General features: G+C 40.0%; 1 protein-coding gene across 2 annotated transcripts in view; it reads right to left on the minus strand.

The window, feature by feature from the left end:
- Positions 1 to 21,263, minus strand: part of FMNL2 (formin like 2) — a 309,457-nt gene that overhangs the window by 95,041 nt on the left and 193,153 nt on the right. For both annotated transcript variants that reach the window (XM_047085655.1, XM_047085654.1), the window contains exons 3-4: positions 10,201 to 10,281; positions 4,808 to 4,884 (exon numbers count right to left, since the gene is read on the minus strand). In XM_047085655.1, the coding sequence (XP_046941611.1) occupies positions 4,808 to 4,884; positions 10,201 to 10,281 (158 nt within the window). The remainder of the gene's footprint in view (positions 1 to 4,807; positions 4,885 to 10,200; positions 10,282 to 21,263) is intronic.

Genomic DNA, 21,263 nt, shown 5'->3' on the forward strand with positions numbered 1-21,263 from the left:
CTGTCAGTGCAAAGCCCACTTCAGATCCTTCTCCCTCTCTCTCCACCCCTCCCCAGCTCGTGCTATCTCTTTCAAAATAAACATTAAAAAAAAAAAAAAAACCCACAGTGAATTTTAGTTTAACCAAGTACAAAAGCCCATTGATATTCTTTCAGATTCTACAAAGAAATTACCACTCATTGAAGGATGGTGTACTATGAAAGAAGAATATCCACAATTATCTGCAGGTTATTTAAAACTCCTTTTTTCAAGTGCATATGTGTGTGTAAGGCCGGTTTTTCTTCATGTACATCTTCACATACATATACAACATATTACCACAAATCAAATGCAGACAAAGAAGTCAGAATCCAGCTGCCTTCTATTAATCAGACATTAAAGAAATTTATAAAAATGTAAATCAATGCCATTCCTGTTACTATTTTTTTCTTGTTGCTTTGGAAAATAGATATTTCTCACAAAATATCTTGTTTGTGCTATGTTTATTATTTTGTATTTACAACTTTGTATTTATTAAATATTTACTTTAAAATAAAAATTAAATTTTATTAAATAAGCAAAGTGAAAATTCATCAGTTAAATTTCCAATATGGTAAACATTAAGAGATAAAACCCACACAAACAAAAGCATATTAAGGTTCAAAATAATTTAAGAGTAAAGGAATCCTGAAATCAAAAAAATTTAAAAACTGCTGGTTCAGATAATGGACTTTATGTTTGGACATATCAAGGTTCAAATCTCAGTGCTTCTCAATTGTGTGGACTGAAGCAAGATAATTAGTAACTGACTCTAACTTTCCTCATCTACAAACAGGGGCTCAGAGGTAAAGGGCAATAATAAAAAGATTTTTGTAAGAAATAACACAATGATGGGGTGCCTGGGTAGCTCAGTCGGTTAAGCATCCAACTTCGGCTTAGGTCATGATCTCACAGTTCATGGGTTCAAGCCCCGCATCAGGCTCTGGGCTGACAACTCAGAGCCTGAAGCCTGCCTCAGATTCTGTGTCTCCTTCTCTCTCTGCCCCTCCCCCGCTTGTGCTCTGCCACTCTCTCTCAAAAATAAACATACACACACAAAAAAAAAAAAGAAAGAAAAGAAATAACACAATGAACATATTTAATAAATGACAAGATCATAATCTTTAGGATTTCTAAGAATCAACACTTAAGAATGAATTAATCATAGCACAGTTTGATATATACATACACCCCAAATCAGCTGTACACCTGTTAAAAGCCTTAGTTATTCTTCTCTCTCTTTTCACTGGCCTGGCCCAGCCAGACCCTGTTCACCAAGATTCTGGGAATTGCAGGAGAAAAGACCTTCACTGAGCAGTTTCTGGGCTCCTTCCCCTTTCCACAAATCTTCTCCCTGCCAACTGACACATTCCTCCCACGACCGCATGCCCATTCTTGCAGCTCCAATGAGATAAAGTGAAATGAGCATCTTTCAGAACATCTATGTTCTTGCACTCAGGATGAAAAGTAATTTTCTCTCTTAATGGAGAGTTTTGTTACAATAAAGTACCTGCAAAGAGACAGAACCTATACCTCAGTGCCAGGAATAAAGCCCATAAACCTACCCAGCTCACCACCACCACCACCACCTGAATCTTATCGCCCTGACATCCAAAATACCACCACAGATATCTCTGCCTACTCACACTGCATAGCCAAAGTGTTCTCACAGTACTTGGCTCCTTTCAAGGGTATTTCAAGTCATTTCAAGGGCTTGGATAAGTCATAATCCAATTCTTCTCTATTATTATAGTTCCTAAGAGTAAGTGAATAAGATTACTTCTAGTCCAATTCTTACTTCAATTTGGCTCAAAGAAAATTAATTTTCTTTCTCAGAAGATTGCTTCCATTTATACAGTTTTAGGCTTATATCACAACTCAGAACAAACCCTTTGCTGGACAAAGCTGTACCTTGGAATGTTATCTCAGCAAAGTCTCAGACTTTAGGCTTAAAATACAAGCATGTGCCAAGAATAACCTTTACAAGACAAGTAGATTTTAAATGTAATTCTTCCTTTTAATTTCTGGGAATCACAATTTCCTAGGTGTCAGGGTCATTTTAGACAGAGAAAGTAACAATCTCTGCATGGAATTCCTTAAGAGGTAAAATAATATTATTGAATTATTATTAAACATTATTTTCAATAAGCCTAACAATAATAGTTATCATATTTTGAGTAACTATTATGTATTAGAGCCTATATTAGGTCTTTCATAAGTTATCTCATTTAACCTTACAACATTCATATTGGTAAATAATATCCTCATTTTATACATAAGAAGTTAACTTAGGTCACAGAGTAAGTACAAAGAGCTTATGCAACTTATCTAAATAACTTATTTAATAACTAATCAAGAGCACAGCAAAAATCTGAACCAAGATCTCTTTTTCCATAAGACAATGGACACCCAATTATTCTTCTATTATGGTACCTCAATAAAGGGCAATAAAATCTATGAATACCTTATATAGCACATTGCATTCCAAGAATTCCTCACTGTAATAATTGGTGATTTTCACATTACTGAGTAATTCTTCAAAAGACTTTCCAATCAAATGAGGTCAAGCCAGTTAGTTTCCATAATGAAGAGTCCAGTTCAAGTTTGGGTTTTCAGGACAGTCAAGATAGGTCAAAGCCCTGGTGCGTGGCTTCATTCCATATAAGAAGAAGCCAAAAAATGGTTGTATGCAACCAGAAAATGAGCCGCCATGAATTTTTCTGCTGCTCGAGCCAAAGCTTTCACAAAGTCTCACACAATAGGTGGTAGACAAAGGGAAACTTCAGATGCTAAAGATGAAAGAAATGTAAGAATCTTTCAACATGCCTATAGTATCCTAAACAGCAAACTACTCGGATTGCTTGCAGATTTGCACTGGCTCCAGCCCAACCCAGGCTCTTCTCTTCAGCCAACTTTGTATCAGAAAGGATTGTCTTGCTTTGGTATTTGATGGTCAATTTCACATTATTTCAGCAATGCTCTTTGACAATTTGTAGAAAGCCTGGCTGCAGCTCATTCTACCATTGTCAGTCAAGAGGAAGTGCCAACAGTCCAGGGTTGGACCTTACCAAATGGAATCTAGTTCCTGATCTGTAAATATTGGAAAGTATTTGAGTTTCCTAAGCTTGGATGCCCAACTGTATTAAATCACCACCACTTTCACTCCCAAAAGACAAGCCTCATTGCTTTGATCCCAGGGCCCTGATTACCTTACTTCCTTTCAGGGAAAGAGCTGTCAGATTAGACTATGTAAGAAAAAGAACATGGCATTTTGAACCACAGCACCTGGCTGTACAGCCATAGACTTTATAGGAGTTACTCACCTGCTCTGGTCTTGAATGTTTTTCATCTGTAAATGAAGAACTAGGTAATCCTTAACTTCTCTTCCAGTTCTAATACCATGATTCTATGACCCACTGCTTGACAGTCCATTTTCTTGGACAAAGTGATTATCAACTTTAGAAATCAGTTCATTTTCCAAATACTTCATTCTCAAGGTGACAAATGTGCAGTTATCCTTTAGGAAATGAACATTCTCACCCAAGCTTCATCACCTATAAATCAACCTTGCATTATCTGCAATTTAAAAAAGCTTATTCTGGGGCGCCTGGGTGGCTCAGTCAGTTAAGTATCTGACTTCGGCTCAGGTCATGATCTCGCAGTACGTGAGTTTGAGCCCTGTGCCCGGCTCTGTGCTGACAGCTCAGAGCCTGGTGCCTGCTTTGGATTCTGAGTTTCCCTCTCTCTCTGCCCCTCCCCCTCTCACGCTGTATCTCAAACATAAATAAAAACATAAAAAAAAATTTTTTTAAAAAGCTTATTCTGAAATAACTGTGGAAATGAACCATTTGAATGGCTTATACCAAAGCACAGCCTGAAGTAGAAGTAAACTATTATTGCTGGAGTGTATTTATTTTACATAATAATCTGCAAAACGGTAATGAAACATACATACAAAACTTCATTTCCAATAGACTTGCAAGGAATGTCGCAGGAAAAAATTCTGAAAGATCTAAAGTCTATAATCTTCTCTCTGTTAAATTTAAAGAATCAAAACACAGAGGGGCTAAATAACTGGCTGGGTGTTAAACAGGTATGTCCGAAGAACTAAAGCTGCAAAAGAGCATATCTGATATCATTCTGCCTTGGAGATGAATCCTCTTATTCTAAGGTACTGTACAATTATGCCATTCTAGGAGTAAGGGAGAATGCAATACAGTTGTACTCGCTAAAGGCAAGTCGCATGCAAAACTCCCAGAAATGCTTAGCATTGAGATTCTCCCAACTTTATTTTCCGGAGTGGATTTACACTCCTGGTCCTGAAGTCTAGGGATGCAGGACAGAAATACTCAGAACACCTAAGTGCAATGAGGGGCGTCAGGTGACATCATTCCAGTTTTTTGTCCCTTCTGGAGCTGAAGAAAGCACAATGAAGCAGCTTCAACTAACCAGGTGCAAGACTTCCCTGAGAGATCCTCCAGGATCCCAGGATACATTACTTGTTTGCAAGTTCCTGATTTGCCAGGAATTGTTACACACACAGGAGACCAAGCACTATCACTGCACCCAAGCAAAGAATTTTAGGATTGTTATTAATATCCGAATCAAAGACCGTCTGTCCTGCTTCTACTGATAGCAGCTCAAGTACTAACAACGGCTCCGCCCATCTAAACCTCAGTCTCTTAATCTGTAATGATCAACAAGGAAACTGAATTCTTTGGATATGATTCAGTCTTTTGGTAAAGTGTCCAAAAGCCTTCAAGCTAAAATGTTAAATGGGCTCACTTACCCAATATGGTTGGTTCTTAAAGAAATTTCCAGTTCTCTTAGCACTTGTGTGGATTCTTGAACACGCCGCCTGAATTTCTGTAATTCAAGAACACATAATCTCACAAAAAAGATTTCATCAACTGCTATAACTGCCGCTTGTTTAACACAAAATGAAAACATCTCTGCTCTTAAAGTGGGCTTCTCTTGCATTTCCTTTTGCAAAGCACACAAATTATTCTCATCATGAAAATTAGCTTGTGCAAAAGGACTGAAAAATTACTTACATCATATATACTAGGTGTCTTTGAGTAAGTACATTATTTTTCCCTACCCTACAATATTCACCAAAATACCTAAGTGTTGGGGTTCCCTTACCCACCCACCCCCAGTTTCAATGATTTCCTAAGACTCCCTCCTAGAACTCAGCATACAGTTGTCCTTATGGCTAAGATTTATTGCACACTAAGCAAAGGGAAAGGTGCACGGGGTCAAGTCCAGAAGAAAACAGATACAAGCTTCCAACAGTCTTCTCCCAGAGGAGTCACAAATGATAGTATTTGTGAAATGCCGTCCACCAGAAAAGCTGTCCGCCAGCGTTTTTATTGAGAGCTGGTCACTTAGGCATTCTCTGCCTAGCACATACCACAAGTCCAGACTCCCAGGAAGAAAAAAGAAGGCAGTCAGCATAAGCTGTATTGTTGGCATGAACAGTTTAGGCACAGCGAATCTTTCTTATCAGGGAAAGTTATGAACTCTCCTGAAATGCAAGTTCCCAAGTGCCAACTAAGAGCCACCCTTGCAAGGTGGTCTTTCTAAGGCAGCTATCTCAGGACTGTTAGGTTATTTTCTATAGAGCGTAACATTTCCCAAAAGTCAGCATTCAGAGTTACCTCTACCTATGAGCCCTCATTTGGAAGGTCCCTCCTACTTTTGGAATGTCCTTCCTCATTCCCTGGCCAATAAAAACCCTACCAATCCTTCTAGAACCCCCTCAGGTCTTTCTTTCTTCAATGAATCACCCTCTGCTAGTAAACATATGCTTCTTTATCCTCTGAACTCTAAATAATCCCCATGTATCACTGAGTTGCAATGCACATCCGTTGTCAGGAACACGATTTCCTACTGAAACATTTATTTAGAGTAACCAAAGTCTTAGGCCACTCTGGAAGTAGGACATTTGATACACCATGCCTTTTAAGAAGAGTTCTATGCTCTCTGTGCTACAAATCCAAACCACCTGCATGGTACACAGTTTTCAAGAAAAGGCTGTGAGAATTCTAGCTCAGGATATTAGGGACCCTTCTCCTCTGTTACCACAACTGTGGTGGAAACAGGCTCATCCAGTTCCAAAGATGAAGGCATCCAAGGACAGGAAGGAATGGAGGAAGGCTGGAAAGGGAGGATGTGCGGTGGACAGATCCAAGCCCTGCCATACCACAGGAAGGACCTGGTATCCCGGTGAAGACTGGGAGCCTGCTCACCAAGGGTGGACTTCTGTTACCTTCTCCTTTCCCCCACCTGCTTCTCACCAGGGCCCCAAGGAAGCCAACAATCTGACGGTTTCCTCTGACTGCCATTCTTAAAGAACTCCAAAGACCTTCTTGGTTTTTAGAATCTGGGTATATTGAGATAGATGAAATTAAAACATCCCCAAAACAATGAAAAAAGAGCCACTCCCCTCTTTTGTCAAGAAAGGCCTAAGAAATGACAGAAGAGTTATGTATCAGTTGGAGGGACATCCAAACCTGGTGTCTCCTGAAGAGCTTTCCAGCAATGAGGACCGCTGATGAGGCAGAGTCTACAGCCACACAGCTGAGGAACCCATTCCCAGGCCTGCTGGCTGCTCTGGAGAGGCCATTCCCATGTCAGAGTCACAAGTCTCAGACTATCTGCATATGTGGCCTTTTAGAAAGCAACTCAGCGTTCCCTTTGCTTTGTGCACAGCTTTGCTTTGTGCACAGTTCTGACTCGTTCCCCGTGGCCTTTGCTGGTCCTCAAGGAAAGCTCATCATCAGCCACAAGGGCACCCTGTATAGCACCGAGGACACAATAGGGTATAAAGAGGATCTGCTGAAGGGCTAAGAGGCATACATCAAAACAGAGCAACTCCATCAAAACACCAGGAGATACCAGGAACGACAACAGTAGCAGATAACATTTCTCAGGCATTTACTATGGCAGGCACTACAGTTTTACAACTGCATGGTAACAGAGAAAACCAAACTGACTTTGTCCCTGTATTATATTCTCTCGAGGGCTGTGTAACTGTCAGCGGGACTCGGGACCATGGAGAAACCTTGACATCCACCTCTCTAACACATAGGAAATGACTGTTAGCACTCTGCGCCACGACAATGTATTGAGAATGCTTCAAAACACCACACACAAAAACCATGTGCTTGTGGGGAGCAGCAACAAGGAGCCAGGTACCATCAGTGAGTAGTGTGGAACATTCCCCCTAGCCCTCTCCCTTATAGGCAGGTCCAGGGATGAGTGCACAGAGGAGCCCTGGAAATCCACGCAACAGGTCTCCTTTCACAACTGCACACCCTGCAGAGAACCACACCCCTTTCTTCATGGTCTTTTCCCATGCGACGTATGAATGCACCTCCCCAAATCACACACCAGCACCGCCTGGTATTCAATGAGGAGGCTATTTTGCAGAGTCCTGGTCACAGAGATATAGAATTTAGGCTCTTCCTCCCCTGCCCTCCAGGATTTCCCTTAAAACTATTTAGCAGAAAATCTAAACAGAATATGCTTAAGAAATGTTCTTACAAGACAGCAAATGAAGTATCTTCTATTCAATGTGAACAAAAGATAAATGAGTTAAAGTATTTAAGCTCTCCAGACACAGGTTAGGGAAGACAACTCAGTCTAGACTGTTTGGCTAAAATTGAAAATCCCGATTTGAAATCTTCCCTTTTCCTCACTGTAGTACAGCTGATAATCTCAAACCTGTTCTAACTGCAAGCCGTGCCTTATTCCAAGCAAAATTTCCTCTTTCCAGGCTTTAAGCATGAGCATTAAGTTGAGTGGAAAAGATCATTTCCTACTGCCAGCTCCTGACAGAAAGTGCAAGGGTGGTTGATTCAATATCCATTTTATCTTTTTCTCAGCAGAATGACTGATCTTGAAAGGCAAGGCACAGACCAAAGCAGGCCACTCAGGTGAACACATGGTCCAGTATCTGGTCAGGAGTGAAGGTCAGCCCACACAGATACCTCATCTTTGTCCTTTATGAAGTTATTTGCAATGGAGCAAAACACTCTCTAAACAGCTTATTTGTTTTACATTCCTCGCTTAGCTCAGGAATAATGGTTCCAGAAGAGAACTGAGCCTTTTCCAGGAGAAAGCCACCTTTTCTCTCCAAGCATCTCCTTCTTACAGAACTTGAGGATGGACTCAGAGAAGCATTCTCGAGGAGTGTTCTTATCCTCTCCTTTTTCCTAAGAATCTGAGAAATGTTGAGGTAATTGGGAATGGAACTTGCTGTAAATGAGAGGAGCACTCAGTCTACACATAAACACCAACGTTTCTGCCTCACTTAGCAACATGAGGGTTCCTAATCCTAGGGTCTGAGCCACCGCCTGAAGGTTTATAAATTAGGGAATTTCTTTTTTTTTTTTTTTAATTTGTTTTAACATTTAATTTTTGAGAGACAGAGACAGAGTGTAAGTGGGGGAGAGGCAGAGAGGGAGACACAGAATCCAAAGCAGGCTCCAGGCTCCAAACTGTCAGCACAGAGCTCGAGGCGGGGCTCGAACTCACGAACCATGAGGTCATGACCTGAGCCAAAGTCAGACGCTTAACTGACTGAGCCACCCAGGCATCCCGAAGTTGGGGAATTTCTGAAATTATTTCTAAAACAGAATCTTAGGGCACCTCAGTGGCTAAGTCAGTTGAGTGTCTGACTCATGATTTCGGTTCACATCATGATCCCAGGGTCGTGACATCGAGCCCTGTGTTGGGCTCTGCACTAGGCATGGAGCCTGCTTGAGACTCTCTCCCTCCCTCTCTCTCTGCCCCTCCGCCACTAGCATGGGCACACACACTCTCTAAAAAATAAAAATAAATAAAATTAAAAATTAATATGGAAACACAATCTTGCTGCCCCTATAAAAAGAAACAGCCAAAAAATTCTCCTGGTTTTTTTTGGGTCGTGTTGGGGAAGAGGGGTGGTGCCTTCATCTAACCCTCTGTAATCTGATGAAATTGAAGGCTGCTATATCCTTGGAAAAGGAGACAAGAAAGAGGGGACAGACTCATTCAGGGGGACTGACAGAGGCTCTTTTAAGAAAAGAACCATGCATGAGCCATATTCGTGGGGTGGGGATATTATGATACTTTGACAGGTACATTCTTAGAAGAGGAGTCTGCACCACAGTCAAGTCACATATGGCATCTAGCTGACAGTAAAGGTCTACAGTCCATCACCCCTAGATTGTATTTCTTCTGCTTGTCTCATATTAACCACAGGACAAAAGGTCAGGAAACTTCCAAAAGGAAGTAAAAGCTGTTCTCATTTGCTCGATTTTCTTGGATGGGGGTGGTGGAGATGTTTAGAGTGGAAGCAGAAGATAAAAAGATTTGAAAAGAATTACAAGAGCCCTAGAAACAGTGGGCAACTAGGAAAAGTGTGCCTTTCTTCTCTCATGAGTCACACACTGAAACAGAGGGAATTCAGCTCAAGTTATTGCTGCTGCAGCCTTGAAAGCAGGAGTTGTGGAAGGTCAACCAAAAAACCAGTGCTATCTGGTGAAGAGTGCCTGTACCCATCTTGAGCGAGGACAGCTCTGCCCTGAGACATCCCAGGACCGATCCCAGCCCGCGGGGCTGTGCCAGGCTACATGCTTTACCACAAGGCATCAGTTTAAACCAATTGTGTGGCTGCACAAAGCACAGCTTGTTTGTAAAAGGAGAGAGTCAGCAGAGAACGGAATCAGCTATTCTCTCTCTACCTTCTTGGGGCCAGGGGCAGGGTTAGGCCCGGGGGAAGCTGCTAATAGCATCAACACAGGATATGAGCACACAGCTGGGATGACAAAGCCACAGTGATTTTTCAAGGCCTCTGGAAATGCACCAAAGCATGAAAGACAAGTATTCCCTTTGCTAAGCCTGCTTTCTGAGGGGCCCTAACACCTCTGGACTCGACTCGCAGCCCTGTGTGATTGGAAATGGCAGTGACTCAATAACCATCCGAAGTACATGACTCCCACCTCAGGAAAGCCCTTTTTAACACCTCCTTACATGAGAAGGATGGCTTTCTTCTTTGTTTCCTCATGGTGGCTGTCTTGCTGGAGGCTCAAGCAGAGGCTATAATGCAGAGGAAGGAAAGTCCCCTCCAGTGCAGGAGGTGCCCGCTCACCAATGAGGAAGGGACAGCAAAGAGTGCAAACAAATCCATCTTACCTTCCTGGTTACAGCTGGATCCAGATAGCCTTTGAGCTTTTGAATGTATGTATGGGGAGGATTCTTCACCTGGAATCGTTCCTGCAGGAAGCACGAAAGTAAAAAGCATGAGGGCTACGAAGGTGTGACCACCCACCCCACTCAGATTAATACTGCTGATCCACGGCTGACATGCGTTCACAGTTACTAGTGTGACCCTGCAGATGATCTTGATGTACTGATGGTTTTGAATCTTTAGAGTAAATGTTATTATCCTCCCTTTGCAAAGAAGAAAACCGAAGCTTAGAGAAACTCAGTCGACACAACTAGTCAGTGTTAGCAGTGGATTTGAGCCCACGTCTGCCCTATTGTGGAGTCAGTCCACTATGTCTTCAGTGCTCCGCTGCTCTCATTCTAGAATGATGCTTCACGCAACGTGTATTCACGTCCTCTTTGGGCAGGTCTTCCGTCTACTGCATATTTTTTGGACTATCTTCAATGTTGGCAAATAGTTCTTTTGAACGTTATTTTTCAAAAATACCAAAAACTTGACTCAAACTGGATGAAACTAATTTGTTTCAAAAATGAGGAATGGGTCAATTGCTAAGAGACTCAATGAGTGTATCTCTGTATGAGTACATAGGCATGTATATAATCATTAATGGGTTCCCGAAGCAGTTCCAAATTAGAAAACCTGGAAATATTTGTAGTAAAAGCACGGTCACTAAGATAAGCATATAATATATATAATATATATTCCAAGGGAGGATTTGAATGCAGATCTGGGATGGGTCCTGAGAATCTGCATTACTAACAAATGGTATACAGATGCTATGGATGGAAGCACACTTTGAGAAACTCATGCCCATGTGTTATCAGGTACTACAGACCGTAAATGTCCAAAGCAGAATAAGCAGCAGTAAAAGACTGGGTAAAACCCAAATGCCCACAAACTATAAAATGGATGAATGCTTGTATTATGTTCATATAATCGTACATTATATTCCAATGAAAATGAACAAACTGTACCATATTCTCCTATATGGATGGATCTTATAAACCTGATGTTGAGCCAAAAAGAATGTGACTTCACTTCTATGGATTTACACAACAGGCAAAATTAAATTTTAACAGGGACATATACATAGGTGATTTTATTTATTGATACATACCTATACATCTAGGGAATGGAGGAAGAGATGATTAGCATAAAAATGACAGGGGATCAAAGTGGGGGAAGGGAAATTCCAAGTGACCGAAGAGGCCACAAGGTTCTCTCTCTTGACCCAAGTAGTAGTCATACAGGTGCTGACATTATCCTACTTAGGATATTCTTGTGTTGTTGAATATTGTGTTGTTCTTAGGTTTCACAACTTTCTCTGGACGTATGCTACCCTTCCCACACAAAAAAGTTTAAATGAATCAGCACTAAAAGGAAAAACTAAGATTTATCATGAAATCAAAACAATTCTTATCAGGGCCTCCTCCAACGACAACCTGAAAAGATGCTTTTCTAGTAATCCTTTTTAACCTGATTATTGCTTATGCCACAATGGAGTTTTAGTATTTCACAACACTGACAACTGGCCAGCATGTTCAAGCATGTGTATTTCCAACACAGGGAACCACAACATCCTTCCTGGTCCACTCAAGTCTTCTTGCTTATAGATATAGAAAAGCTTTTCTAAAGATCATCTCATTATTATCAAAAAGATCATCTCATTAGTGAAAACATACATTTTATTGTTATTTTAAATGCTTTAAAATAGATGGAAGGGACTTGTAGTGAGACAACTGTCCATATTTCCCATTTAAAAATGATCAGGGGGCACACCTTAGTGGCTCAGTCAATTAAGCATCCAACTCTTGATTTTGGCTCAGGTCATCATCTCATGGTTCATGAGATCAAGCCCCACTTCAGGCTCCTGGGATTATCTTTCTCAACATAAATAAACATTTAAGAAGATGATCAGGAGACGTTTTAGAGTAGATGAACTGATTCTCAACATAGCTGTTAACAAAAAAGATCAGCATAATGTTTGTAATTATTGCCCCCCCCCCATTTTCCAATCTGCGAGCAACTTCTAAATAACAATTCACAGGTATTTGACATCTCTAGTGTCAATAGTCTATGTATAAAGTCCTTTTTCTTTTTCTGTTTTTTTGTTTGTTTGTTTGTTTTTAAATCACCATCACTTCGCTAAGGGGCCAGATAGGATCCAACTGCCACAGGGCTTTAACAATAGCCCAGCTGAAGACTAAAATAATCACAAAAAAACTCCAAAAAATGAACTGATAAACCATCTAGAAGCCAGTTACTATATCCAACCTTATGTATAACAATAGATAATACCAGAGATATATCAGGATATCAGAAAAACTTACTCTTTTTAATAATACAATCCAATTATCCAAATTTAAAATTCCTATGGCCAGTAACAACTCAAACTGTGTTCCGTTGTGCTATAGCAAATACCTCCTACCTCTAAATATAAGGTCCCGAATACAGGAAACTCAACATTAAGTTTACTCTGACCAATGTGGTATTTACCTGAGGACCGACATTTAAATCTATGGACAGTTGCTGAGAGATGTCTAATGATTGTTCTTGTACATAATATCTTCGCAACAGAAGAGCTGTATTTTTTCCTTTAAAACAACAAGATCTGGTTGACTAGCACATGTAACATATTGTCATCCACTCAATTAGTGAATCCCATTTTTGACAATCAATAAATGCACCTTTCTCCATTTTCTGCTCAAGACTGTCATGATCCAGAGGGGCTTTATCAAATATGCATTTATTGATCCTGTAAGTATTTCCTTTTAATTATTCCCCTAAAATTACAGAAGTCTGTAATTAATACATACTTTTTCCAATGCGCTTACAAAAATTTGCTGTTGTTACACAGTTTTCATTTGTTTGAATAATTTACTAATCTATTTCCAAAACAAAACAAAACAAGAAAACCACAACAGAACATAAAGAAGCCTGACGCTTCACAACATAGGAGGTCTACATTGTATCTACTACTCAGAAAATTCAAGCCTCCATCCAGGGATTTAAATAAAACTGGTATGGAGAAAGAATACAAAGAAAGCCCCAGTCATTTTCCTAAAACCTGGAGTTGTCTGTCTAATCTCAAAAGGGGCTACTATTTGATTTACACATCCAGCATCTGGCTCACCAAACCTCTTCCCCCTGCCCCCGCCTGCCCCGTGTCTTCAATATGGCCGTTTGCACAATAAAAACATTTGGGTAACTACTCTGGAGAATATCAGCACCTCGCCAAAACACATTTACTTTGAAGGACATTGGAAGGATTACTGGCATTGTATTTATTTAAATTAACAGTTTTTTCCTCTATATATTAGAATTTGGGGTTTTGCACTGAAAGCCAAAAACGCCTTGGCTGGCAATTTTCCATCATCCTCACCTCCAGGTCTGCTTATCCCATGAGTGATTTTCAAAAACTAGTTACGTCCTTGCCCAACATCACACTGACACGAGTAGCTTAATAACTTGAGTCCCATTATACAGAAATATTATTCTTGGGGATAAAAGTATTCTTTAATCATGGTGATTTGTCAATATGAACTGATGTCATTTGGAAGAGCTTTTAAAATACTAATTTCGGGGGTGCCTGGGTGGCTCAATCAGTTGAGCATCTCACTCTTGACTTCAGCCCAAGTCATGATCTGAGGGTCATAGGATCAAGCCCCGCAGTGATCTGCACGGAGCATGGAGCCTGCTTAAGAGTCTCTTCTCTCTTTCTCCCAGTGCCCCTCTCCCCTACTCATGCTAAAACAAAAAATATATATAATAAAAAAATAAAATCCAAATTTCCTTCAAAATGTGCAATTATATAACATGACCACCATCTTGACCTCCTGCCATTTATCTCTTTGTGTGATCAAACTTTCTTCATGGAACGTTTCTACATGGGAAATAACAATTGCTCTGGGGCTTTTTAATCATTCCCCAGAAGCATTCAAAGCAAAGAGTGCACAGTTACCTCTTAACATTCAGGACACCAGGCCACAAAATGCACTGGGAGGGAACAAACCTTAGGACCAGAGAATCTTTTTCCCCCAAGGAAAGGCAGACTGCCATGTGCAGTGCCTCATTTGGATGTGTCTGGAGTCTTGCAAGCTTGACACCCTACGTTCTACTCCAAATGGACTTTGAGAGCTTGTTTGGAGGCTGTAGCAAGGGAATGCAGCCACTTATACACTTCTGACTGAAGAAAGGCACTCCTCTATCAAGGATGGTGCTCTTCTTAGACCAAGAGCACAACTTAGGGAGGGACACACAAGGAGTGGTGAAGGATTAATGGGATGACAGATGTCACAGCCAGGTCATCTTCACATCCAAGAATCACAGAATCCTCATTAAGCTGCTATGTCAATTGCAAGTATTTTAATAAATTAGAGACCTAGGAGTTAAATTTCTCCAGTAATGATCTCAAAATTTCTTCTCCCTGCTATAAACGACTTTATTAATGCAAACCCAAGAAGACAATTACCTTTCCATCTGGGGCAGTGCTTTTTGTTTCTAAAAGATTGTTGACTTATCTTTCAGTAACACTTTACAGTTTATCATATTCTTTAAACCTCTTATCGCACTCAAGCCTCCCTATGTGGTAAGTAGATATTAACTCCATTTCATAGATGGGGGAAGTGAAGTTCAGAGATAAATTATCTGCCTTAAATCAGACACACACACACACACACACACACACACACACACACACACACACATCAGATCAGATCAAAGATTCAAACTCAAGCTTTCTGACTCTCTGATCCTTGCTCTACTATACCACAGTAAATGTGCTCATCTAGCTTTTGATAGAATAAAAGCTTTTAAAAGAGTAGAAACATGTTCTATTTGAGTTCCAGTACAAAGAAGAATACTTGGCACATAGACTTAATAATGTTCAAAAAATTAAACTTCTTCTAAAAATCCTATACAAGTCACGTCTCTCATAAATTAGGGGTAAGTTTTTAAAGTTTAAAAGCATGTAAACAGATTGTCAACACTCTGTACAGGGCACATACCCAGTGGGTTCTGTGCTAGATATAAATTAGCTCAAACTAATGTCACAGCTAAAGGACATTTGTGGATAAACCTCTATGGTATCTCTCCTGGTATATCTCCTAATGACTTCCCTAATTACACATTTCTCACTAATTCAATCTACTAATGCTTATGCTAGCTAGCCTCCTGCCTCCCCTCACTGGCCACCAGGAAGGTTACCTTGCCTATGCAGAGGCCTGCTCTGCAGAAAAGGAAAAGGCAAAGCATTTATTGGATTCCACTTAATAACTAAGGTTCAAGACTAAGGCAACCCAAATCAGAAAACCAGGCCATTCTTAAAGGAACTCAGTGAAGGGGCTGGGTAGGGATATACATACTGGGTTAATTAAGGAAGTCACAGTCAACGGAACTCATCAGCTAGGCTACAACATGGCCTTTTCTCATTAGACACAGATAGGCAGCCTTAGGTTCTAACCAGCTGAACTGTTTCTTTGGAACCTTCCTCCATGCCCTCCTTTCTCCATCTAAACCTAATAAAGTTTGTCATTGAAAGCCTTTCTACCTAAGAGTCTGGAATTGGGCACTCCACTCATCTAGCAAAACATTTCTGGTCCTTTGCATCCTCTCTATCCATGTGTATAATTACATGAGAAATTACTTAATTGAGGTTAATTTGGTGTCAGCTGGACTTACAACAAGCATGTCAGAAGCATTTCCACTCCACAAATTGGATAAGCAGCTCCAAAATCAAACAGAATTTCATTCAAGTTTATCTTACACCTTAATATTCTGAAGTTAAAGGAAAGACATTATAGCAAGACATCTGAAACTCGAGGCAATCTCTGGGAAATGAATGGCTCATGGGGGGACACACTTACTGCCGAGTTTGTCCCCACGTCTGGGACCGTCACAGGGTCATTGGCTCTATTTCGGTAGTCTATTAGCAGAGCTACATAAACTGCTTAAACACCCTTAGGGATGAATCAGAGGTCATCATCATTATGCCATTATTAATGTTTTATTATTCTGCTCCTACAGTAATTTTTAGATAGTGAAAATTTAAAGGACTTTGCTTTTATGCACATAAGCTCACTACGCTTGAATGATTTTTCTTCCTAGAAGCTGAAAATAGTTGGGCTCCCTTTCCCAAGGCTGAGTCAGCAAAATGTGGTCTCTAAATGAGCCATAATTACAATCACTATCATTGCCATTAGTGTGTACTAATTTGCAGCATTTAGCTTGGTGCTAAGTGCTCTTCAGAGCTCTGTTGACAGGAATAATCCAAGTCCTCAAGGGGTTTACCCTCTAAAAGGGATAATGCTAACGTGAGTACACAGGGAGAAAAAAAGACCATAATAAAATACCATATTCATATTGTATATAGGGGCATCTGGATAGCTTGGGCAGTTAAGTGTCCGACTTCGGCTCAGGTTATGATCTCATGGTTTGTGAGTTCAAGTCCTATGCCGGGCTCTGTGCTGACAGCTCAGAGCCTGGAGTCTGCTTCGAATTTTGTGTCTCCCTCTCTCTCTGCCTATTCCCCTGCTCACACTGTCTCTCTCGGTCTCTCAAGAATAAACAAACATTTAAAAAATATTTTTTTAATATTGTTTATAGACAGAAATGAGTTACAAAGTACAGCAGAGGCCAAGAAATAGCACACGTATGTATGTGTGTGTGATGGCGTGGGTGTGGGGGGTTGCAGAGGGGTGCCAAGATCTGAATCAAGGCTCCTAAGCAGGAAGGACTAAGGTAACTCATAACACCTCAGCTCTCACAGGGCCAACCATTTATACGACTAAAAACAACGTCTACACAAAGAGATCTAGCGTCCCCCAAGAAATCAAGAGTACCAGAGTCCCCAAGGAAACGCATATTCCATTTTCCCCCAAAAAGACAGAAACAAATTCTGGAACTTCAGACAGGCTATCAGACTCTCGCACCTACAGAAAGTACGGGTATGAAGAAAGAGGAGAATTTAGAGAAAATAAGGAAAAACTATTAAGACTCTAGCTACTCACAATTATAGACGATTAAGAAGGCAAGTTGAGACTCTAATTTTGTGTAACCACTACCAGAGGCAATGAGTGTCAGCTGCACTCCTACTTAGAAGGGTCCCTGTGGTTATCACTGGAAGAAAACTTTTTGCTAAGGAAGCCCCTGCCTCTGAACACCTTAAATCTTGCCATCACAAGCAGGTCTCTCTTTCCTGACACTAACATGAAAAATACCAAGTTTAAAAAATTTTTGATCCTTTTATTATTTCATTCATCCAAAACACATTATGCAAGACACTGTGTAATAAGCACAAAATGAGGGGCACCTGGGTGGCTTAGTTGGTTAAGCGTCCCTCCTCAGCTCAGGTCATGATCTCATGGTTCACGAGTTCGAGCCCCACGTCGGGCTCTGTGCTGACAGCTCAGATTCTGTGTCTCCTTCTCTCTCTGCCCCTCCCCTGCTCATCCTCTGTCTCTGTCTCTCTTGGTTTCTCTCAAAAATAAACATTTAAAAAAAATTTTTTAAAGCACAAAATGAAACAAATTCCATTCCAAAGCATTAAATCTGATCTGTGAGACACAACAGACATTGCTGTAATACAATCCTGAATATGGTAAGAGCCATATGTGATCCTCTGGAAGTTCAAAGAAAGGTATGGCTTCTTCCAACGGAGAAGATCAAAGGAACTTCGCTGGAAAAAGTGGTTTTTGAATTGAGTTTTAAAGGGCAGGCAGCATATAGATACCCTGGGTCAGTGTGAAAGGCAGGAGACAGAGGAGTTTTCCAGATGGGGGTACAAGGAAACAAAAGTACAGAAGCATGGGAAATGTGCTGGTAACATCATGGGTTTAGCTGGGTTCCAGTAATACAGTTTATGAAAGATAATGGCACAAGAACCTAAATGTAACTTGGAACAGAAAATGGTGGATGTCAAATAATCATCTCATACGAGACAACAAGAGACATGTGAGAGACATATGAGAGACAACAGGAAGTTAATAAGGGGTTTTAAATAGTGTAGCAACATACAGTTAATACTGTACAACTCTTCTTTCTCCATCTGCCAACTTTAAAAGCTGGCCATTTCTGCACTAAACTAAACTTGAAAAATAAGCATGTCAGATTCATTCCACAGCCATAGTTTCTTGGAGAGCCCTGAAGCATTCTTCAGCTCTGAATATGAAATCATTTTCCTGGTCGGAGAGGAGAGGACAACTTTCCAAGTGTTCCATTACAACCCTCAGACTGAAAATAACTTTTAATGAGACTTTTCCAAATAATTTCCTTTATTTAGACTAGCAAAAGTTTCTTCTAGTTCAACAGGTCTTTCCTAAACAAAACATCCTACAATTCATTCCTTCATAGATAATATTAATTGAACTTATTTAATCCTTTTCATAGTTCATCATTTTTTCCCCACTTTAAAAATTGTTTTAATTAAATTTGATAGTCAGGTCATACTTCTAATAAAGTTTATTATCTCATGTTGTCCTAAGCAAAGATTGAACCCTGACTGCGCTGGACATGTAGCGGTGTTAAGTAGTTGTAAGTTGAGGATGTAAGAACTGGACAGAGTGATGGAAGGTTAGATTTATACTGGAAAACCTTAGAAATAATCTTCACATCTTCATTCTCTCCCCTCATGGGCCAAAGCTTTCCCTTCTTTTAGACTGGCATTTCTTAAAATATTTACTACCAAAAACTAGCATTTAAAACAATCGAGGATGCTTGTTAAATTGCAAACATTCTCCTGACACAATCCACCAGATACTCAAAAATCCACAGTCTTAAATTCCCCAAGTGGCTCCTCTGTACAGTAAAGCTTATTAATTGCTTTAGATTGTAGTTCCTCCTTTGGATACTTGAATCCCTCTCTTTACTCGGTCTACAAACAGAATGTGCATATTCCTGTTAGGCAAAGACTCTGGAATGTTTTCAGTTATGTTTAAAGATACAGACTTACATTATAAGACTATAGTTACAACCTATGATTTCACGAAACTTTTACAAAATCCCTGGAGAGTACTCTTCCTCTAAAAACTGCAGGGGAGTATAAACAAGCCTCATTGTTTCTTCATCTGAAAAATGAGAAGAATAAAACCTTTCTCTTCCACATACTACATATTCCAGAAACCTTATTTAAGGATGCCTTCTCAAACAGGATTCACATACTGAAGCGCTTTTAAAAGTGTCCAGGGCTAACCATTTATCATACAAATAAAACATGGGGAGGAAAAGAAAAGTAACAAAGTTTTGGTCCTGAAGAGGGGGGGAGGGGGGAAGCAACAGCAGCCTTTAATTTCTTGCAGAAACGATTAGATAATTAAAGATTTAGATAAAAGTACTAATGTTTCTCAATCACTCAAGAATTTGAAAGAATGGCAAATTATTTTTAATTTTTTTAAGTTTGCTAAGTTTTTATTTAATTTCCACTTAGTTAACATACAGTGTAACGCTAGTTTGGAGAGAATTCAGTGATAGAACTTGCATAGAACACCCAATGCTCATCACAACTGCCCTCCTTAATCCTTGTCACCTATTCCTCCCATCTCCCACCCACCTCTCCTCCAGTTAGTTCTCTATAGTTAAGAGTCTGTTTCTTGGTTTGCCTACCTTCTTTCCCCACCTTTGCTCATCTGTTTTGTTTCTTGAATTCCACGAGTGAAACCACATAGTATTTGTCTTTCTCTGACTTCTTTTGCTCAGCATAACACTCTCTAGCTCTATGAAGGTTATTGTAAATGGCAGGATTTCATTCTTTTTTATGGCTGAATAATATTCCATTGTGTGTGTGTGTGTGTGTGTGTGTGTACACGTACACATCTCACTTCTTTATCCAAGAATGGCAAACTCTTATGTTAAGGATTTCTGCCTACAGTTTATACTAACTGGATTCTCTGAAGTTTCATTTGCCCCAATTTAAAGTGTACAACGACATTGTTACACAGTTACATGGTTCTGAGAATCTCAAGAGGTGTGTGCTGCACTGAGTGAATTGTAATATTTGTAAAGGGTATCATTTATAAAAGGGAACCCTCAGAGTAGATGGCGTGGAAAGACCAGGAGAAGGAAGCTGCCTTCCGCTGAAGTCAACAAGCGTCTGACACATGCAAGGAAAGCATCCTTATGAACAGAACATTAAGGACAGAAAATTGGAAGCCAAGTCATTAGGTCTTAATCATGCCCTTACCACCTGCCTCCATTTACTTTAGGACTAGACTTAAGAACCAAGCTCAGAATAGTAAACTTCAACATTTACCCAAGGCTGCTGTTTACAGTACAGAAGCCGTGAAGATAGTTTTCAAGTACAGGACATCATTTTGAAAATGCAATGACGTACCATAAACCACCTTTCTCTGCATGGGTATCAATGAAGCAGTAAGAGGTTGTTCAAAAATAGTATTTCTCTAAGAAAAAGACTGTTGTAAATTATTTTCTTTAATTTATCACTTACAAGAGCACTAAAAATCATGATATACTTAGGGATAAATATAGCAAAATACATGCAAGACCTGACTTCAAACCATTTCTGTGAGATACTGAAGACTTAAATAAATAGCAATGCCATGTTCATCATTCAGAAGAATCAATACTGTTATGATGTCAGTTCTCTTGAAATTCATCTACAGAGTCAATGCAACCTCAGTCAAAATCCTGGAGGGTTTTTCTTAGAAATGTACAAGCTAATAGTCAACTTTATATAAAAATGCAAAGGAATTAGAATAGCCAAAATAATTCTACAGAAGAGCCAAGTTGGAGAATTCACACTACCTGATTTTAAAGACAGTAATCAAAACTGCCATATTGACAAAGGATAGAAACAAAGATCCGTGGAACAGAACAGAGAGCACAGAAACAGGAACCACAAACTTATGGTCAATTGGTCTTACAAAGATACCACGGTAGTTGATGAAAAAAGAACAGTCTTTTCCACAAATGGTACTTAAACAGCTGGATATACATATGGGGGGACACAAAAAGTGAATCTCCAGCCTTACCTCATCCTATGTACCAAAATTAACTCAAAATCGATCACAAACCCAAA

The sequence above is a fragment of the Lynx rufus genome, unplaced genomic scaffold, assembly GCF_022079265.1.
Source record: "Lynx rufus isolate CCGP_SWC_20201006 ecotype Redwood Valley unplaced genomic scaffold, mLynRuf1.p SCAF_2, whole genome shotgun sequence".
NCBI lineage: Eukaryota > Metazoa > Chordata > Mammalia > Carnivora > Felidae > Lynx > Lynx rufus.